General features: G+C 37.9%; 1 protein-coding gene across 2 annotated transcripts in view; it reads right to left on the bottom strand.

Moving 5' to 3' along the window:
* Nucleotides 1–1,459: 1,459 nt before the first annotated feature.
* Bsph1 (binder of sperm protein homolog 1) overlaps nt 1,460–5,897 on the bottom strand; it is a 19,078-nt gene continuing 14,640 nt past the window's right edge. The window contains exons 3-5 of one of the 2 annotated variants that reach the window (XM_021218607.1): nt 4,319–4,348; nt 2,350–2,481; nt 1,460–1,602 (exon numbers count right to left, since the gene is read on the bottom strand). In XM_021218607.1, coding sequence (XP_021074266.1) covers nt 1,460–1,602; nt 2,350–2,481; nt 4,319–4,348 — 305 coding nt within the window. The remainder of the gene's footprint in view (nt 1,603–2,349; nt 2,482–4,318; nt 4,349–5,897) is intronic. The other variant, XM_021218608.1, reaches the window with a different exon arrangement.

Genomic DNA, 5,897 nt, shown 5'->3' with positions numbered 1-5,897 from the left:
AAAAAAAAAAAGGAGGCTATGGTAGGAAACTCACCAGTTTAAGGAAAACCTTGCTTATATACCAAAACCTCATCTTTTTCTGAAATGTTATGAACCTTGCAAAATGCAGACACTGAGAGGGGCAGCTCAGTGTGAATGTATTTAAATTCCAAAAAGCTTGGGAATGGAGACCTAGACTTCAGTTTGTTTTGGGTTCTTATAAAAACTCTTCTGTCCAGCTCTAGATCAGATATTTTTCAGACAGCTTCAGGAACTACTGTCTTTGTTTCCTGGATGAGAAAAGACACAGATACAAACCTTGAACACACATATTCTTAGCTTGCTCCTTTTAGGAACCAAGTGGGTACTAATGTCAGGTGAACTCACATAGCAGCCAAAAAGAGCCAAGGTCTCCATAGGCATAAAGATTGTTGCCTGGGTTCTAAAGGTGAACATGGGACCTGGCATCCTGTCAACCCTCCACCCAACCAGGTGACATGTGATCATGCTGACAAGCTCACTTCATCTATTCCAATTACCTTGTTACATATAGCAACAATCCCATGGTGGTTGAGGTTCACATGGGCTCCTTCATGTTCTGGATGAATAGGAGACAGTTATAATGCCCACCAATTTGCACAGTGCCAGATATGGCACCTACTGTCTAGTGTTGAAAATTCCTCAGTATATTCTCTTCAAAATCCATCTTTGAATTCTGCCCAGTTGACTTCACCTTTTGGAAATTTTAAGAAGCTTTTGCTTCCCAGTAGAGTGTTCCAAGGTTGCTTTGTGTTGCTGTGGTATTTCCATGGCAAACCCCTTTTCTTCTATTAGAATAGATTTAGGGGTTAACTGTTCCCCTTTTGGGTGAAAATATGAGGCATTTGCTGTGTATTCTTCACTGTCAGATACAAATGGTGCTAGAAGGGGAAAGGGAGGAGCATGATTTGATTTGGTTCAGAGAAAAAGCAAAGTGGACACAGAGCAGTGGAATATCTGTGTTCTCAAAGTTTGGCCTTTGTTCAGCAATGAACATATAATTGTCTTAACGGTACCACTTTCACCTTCAAAGAAAAATCAAGAATTGATGGAGATTTCCCAACTGAGTAGTGTGACAATGACAAAAACAAAAACAAAAAACTATATCGACAGACTACTTTCACCCTTGTATGATTTTAATGGCTTCATTTTATACACATAGCACATAGAAAGTGGTGGTTGAATAATAACTCTCCATCTTAAATCCCACAACCCATAATCTATACCCTAAGTTATCTATAGTCAGAGCATCTTCAACTTGTATCTAAGAAAAAAGCTTTAAATTTAAACAAAATCTTGTAATGAAGATTCAACCTCTTCAGGAGGGAAAGTCCTTTCCAAAAAGAATTAGCATTTTTCTTCCTTCTCTCCGCAATCAATTATCTTCATTATTGTCATTGTTGTCATCATTATCACCAACATTATCCAATAAATCTCACCATTATATACAATATTTCCAAACTTGGTCTTTGTTGTAATTTGGGGTGAGTGAACACCATTTTTTTCCAAACATCTCCCCATCCTCTGTGCAATCCCAGTAGATCATATGTCTGTACCAGAAGGGAAAGGCGCAAGGAGCATAGTCTGTAAAAGGAAGAGTCAGTGGGAAGGGGAACACTTTCTTCTTTGCAGCATAGACACACCCACACCCCTCCCACACACACATTTGTAAAATCTTCTCTTTCCTAGTCCATGTAGCTTATGAAAATGAGATTGCTACTACCTTGCAATTCATTTCTACTTGATGTTCTACTGGAGTTTTCTTATCAAGATGATGGAATCAAAAACACCTCTAATACATCTTTAATTCTATGTGATTTTGATATTGTCAGGAATTACACACCTCAGGGACTTGGAAGACAATTCAGTATCTAAAGTCCTCACTGTGCAAGGATGAGGACCCAATTTCAGATACCTAAAATCCAATTAAAATCCAGGTATAGTATTACATGCCTCCAATCTCAACTCTAGGGGAGAATAAAGAGAAGTAAATCCCCTGGGCTTCCTGAACAGATAGTTTCACCAAACCAGCAACCTCCAAGTTTAATGAGAGATGCTGTCTCAAAAAATAAATAATAATAAAAAGGTAAAGAGTAATAGAAGGAGATATATGATATTGACTTCTGGCCTCACAGGTGTACACACACACACACACACACACACACACACACACACACACACACTTACAGCATATGCTCTCATTCAATAGCAACAAAGAAGTTGTGTGCCTCTTATTTTCACAACAGAATTTGCTCTGGATTCTGAGTTCCTGTCTATCACATCAAATGGTTCCCAAGACAATGGATGACCATCTGTGAGTCAAACACTTACCTGAAAGAGCACAGTATTTCCAGTAACCTTGGAAAGTCTTATTCAAAGAACACCACTTGTGTTTCAGATTGAAATTGATACAATCATAGAATATTTCACTTCTATACAAGAATGGAAAGACACATACACCATCTAAAAGAAAACAAAAATTCTTTATCTATCCCTGAGTGTGTTAGTAGAGTGTTTTTTAAATGAATTACTTCCGTAAGTGAGACATCTATGTCAACACCCACACAACACATTTCATAAAGAGGGTGGAAAGTATGTAATGTCAGAAGGATGGAAAGGAGAGCTATGGAATGCTATCAGACATGAAATGGCCATTTCAACTGTGATGAGCTGCCTAGGATCAAGCCAACATTCCAGTATGTATCTTTAATTGCCAAAATGAGTTAATTTTGGCAAATAATTAGTTACCAAGATGAAAAAATACATGTAATAAGGAAAGGAATGTTAGGAATGTGAGAAGTGGGATAAAGTGTTAGAGATGGATATGATCAAAATACATTGTTTAAATATGTGAAATTGACAAATATAAACCATTTTATATAACACATTTTAATTAAAATAGAATTATATCACATCCCTCTTATTTAAATGTATTAGATTTATATTTTTAAAAAAAACTATTCTATTTTAAACTTTTAAGTGAGTCCTTTCAGGAATAAAGAGATGGCTCAGTGGTTAAGAGCATGTATTGTTATTGCAGAGGTTCCACATTCAGTTCTGAGCATCCCAGTGTGGCAACTCACAATTTCCTATAACTCAGGCTCCAGGGAGGATCCTATACATGGGGTCTCCACAGGCATTTGCACTCATATGAGCATACCCAAATACATACACAACCACATACATAACTAAAAAATCTAAATGTAACTCCTTTAAAAAGGTGAGTTCTTCCTCATAATCCCTTACTTTAATGATCAAAGCCACTATTAGAGCTGTGAACACCATTGTGTAAAAACAGGCAAAGCCTGGGTCTTAGGGTTTCTATTGCTGTGAAGGAAAACCATGAACCTGGCACCTCCTATAAAGGAAAAAAATTCACTGGGCTTACAGTTTCTGAGGCTTAGTCCATTATTGTCATGGAGCCATAACTGCAGCATACAGGTAGACATGGTGCTGAAGGAGCTCAGAGTTCTACATTGGTTAGCAAGCAGCAGGAAGTGAACTGGCTTGAGCTTCTGAGGCCTCAAATCCCACCCTCTAGTGACCTCCTCCAACAAGGACACACCTACTACAACAAGGCCACATCTGCTAATAGTACCACTCTCTATGAACCTGGGGGGGGTATTTTTATTTAAACCACCGTAATCTAGATTCCACAAACATCAAAAATATTACTTATTTGACTCCAACTAGGTCGATACCATGTTTTTCATATTGAAACATATATAATATAGTCAGACAACTGATTACAAAAGAAAATATTTTTCTACTTCAATATCGTTTTGTTCACAATATCCCAAATTATTATTAGCCGATTTTCTACATAAATTTTTATATCTGGTATTCTTTACTAGAATAGCAAAAATTTTAAAGTATAAATTTTTAGTGCTAGTAAGAATTCATGGGGGCATATTTCACTCTTTTGCTATTTAAAAAGGACATATGCAATGTTTTGTGAAAAAAGAGAAAAAATACTAGAAACAAAATCACTAAGTTCATATTTTATGGAATCAGACGACAACACACAGGGACTGAAGAGATGGCTCAGTGGTTAAGAGCACTAGATGCTCTTCCTAAGGACTTGGATTTAGTTGTCAGTACCTATATGTTTGCTCACAACCATTTGTAACTTCAATTCCAGGGAATTTGATGCCTTCTTCTGGCTTCCATTGACAGTAGGCATTCATGTGGTTTACGAACATACAGACAGACAAAACACACATGCACATAAAATTAAAATAAAGAAAAATGTGGGAAGAGAAAGAACATATTAATAATGAAAGTTTTCTGATCAACTTACCTTCTGTCTCTGGATTTCTAATGAAAGACTCTGAAAAATCAAAATTTAAGTAAAGTTCATTTCACTCATAGATTTTAAAATCCAGAATCTTCTGGAAAATGACAGTAATAGACATGTTAATGTGAGAAAGAGCAGTATTGGCATGAGATAATGTCAAGCAAGAAACACCATGACCACAGCAACTCTTCTGAAGGAAAATCCTTAATTGGGACTGGCTTACAGTCTCAAACGTTTAGTCCATTATTATCATGATAGGAAGCATGGTAGCACATAGGCAGACGTGGTTGTACAGAAGGAGCTGAGAGTTCTACACCTTGATCCACAGACAGCAGAATATTGTGTATCACACTGGGTCTTCAACATAGGAGACCTCAAAAGCCACTCCCAGAGTGACACATTTCCTTCATCAAGGCTACATCTACTCCAATAATGCCACCCACTATGGGCCAAACATTCAAACACATGAGTCTATGGGAGACATATATATTCAAACCACCATAGATATCATACATGTTCTGTTTTCAGATCTAGTTTTATGCTCCTGAAATTATTTACTTTATAGAAATCCTACATCCTTTTTCATTGCTAGGGGTTGAACCCAGTACTTGTAGATGTGGCAAGACCCTCACTGAGGAAATGCTTGGCAGTCTCTCTACTTATCCTATACATTTTTTATATAAATTTTTATTAGAAATTTTCTTTATTTGCATTTCAAATGTTATGTCCTTTCCTAGTGTCCCTTTGAAAATCATCAAACATCCCCCCCTGCTACCCAACCCACCCACTCCAAATCCTGGCCATAAAATTCCCCTATACTATAAAACCTTCACAGGACCTAGGGACACTCCTCCCATTGATGACTGACTAGGTCAATCTCTATTACATATGCAGCTAGAGGCACAAGTCCCACCATGTGTTTTCTTTGATTGGTGGTTTAGTCCCAAGGAGCTCTAGGGGTTAGTTCATATTGATGCTCCCACATGGGGCTACAAACCCTTCAGCTCCTTAGAAACTTTCTCAAGCTCCATCATTGGGGACCCTGTGCTCCACCCAATGGATGAATGTGAGCATCCACTTCTGTATTTGCCAGACACTGGTAAAACCTCTCAGGAGACAACTATATCAAGCTCCTGTCAGCAAGCTCTTGTTGGCATCTGCTATAGCATCTGGGTTTGGTGGTTGTTTATGGGGTGGAACTCAAAGTGGGGCAGTCGTCCCTCCAGGCTCTATCTGCTCTGAACTTTGTCTCTGTAACTCCTTCCATGGGTATTTTGTTCCCCCTTCAAAGAAGGATTCTGAGCTTCTGGGCTAATATCCATTTATCAGTGAGTGCATATCATGTGTGTTCTTTTGTGATTGGGTTACCTCACTCAGGATGATATCATCCACATCCATCCATTTGTCTAAGAATTTCATAAATTCATTGTTTATAATAGCTGCGTAGTACTCAATAGTGTAAATGTACCACATTTTCTGTATCCATTCCTCTGTTGAAGGACATCTGGGTTCTTTCTAGCTTCTGCATATTATAAAAGAGACTGCTATGAATGTAGTGGAGCATGTGTCCTTACTACAAGTT

This window comes from Mus pahari, chromosome 19, assembly GCF_900095145.1.
Source record: "Mus pahari chromosome 19, PAHARI_EIJ_v1.1, whole genome shotgun sequence".
In the NCBI taxonomy this organism is placed as follows: Eukaryota; Metazoa; Chordata; class Mammalia; order Rodentia; family Muridae; genus Mus; species Mus pahari.
The sequence above is the reverse complement of the archived record's forward strand: the minus strand, read 5'-3'. Positions and strand labels throughout refer to the sequence as shown.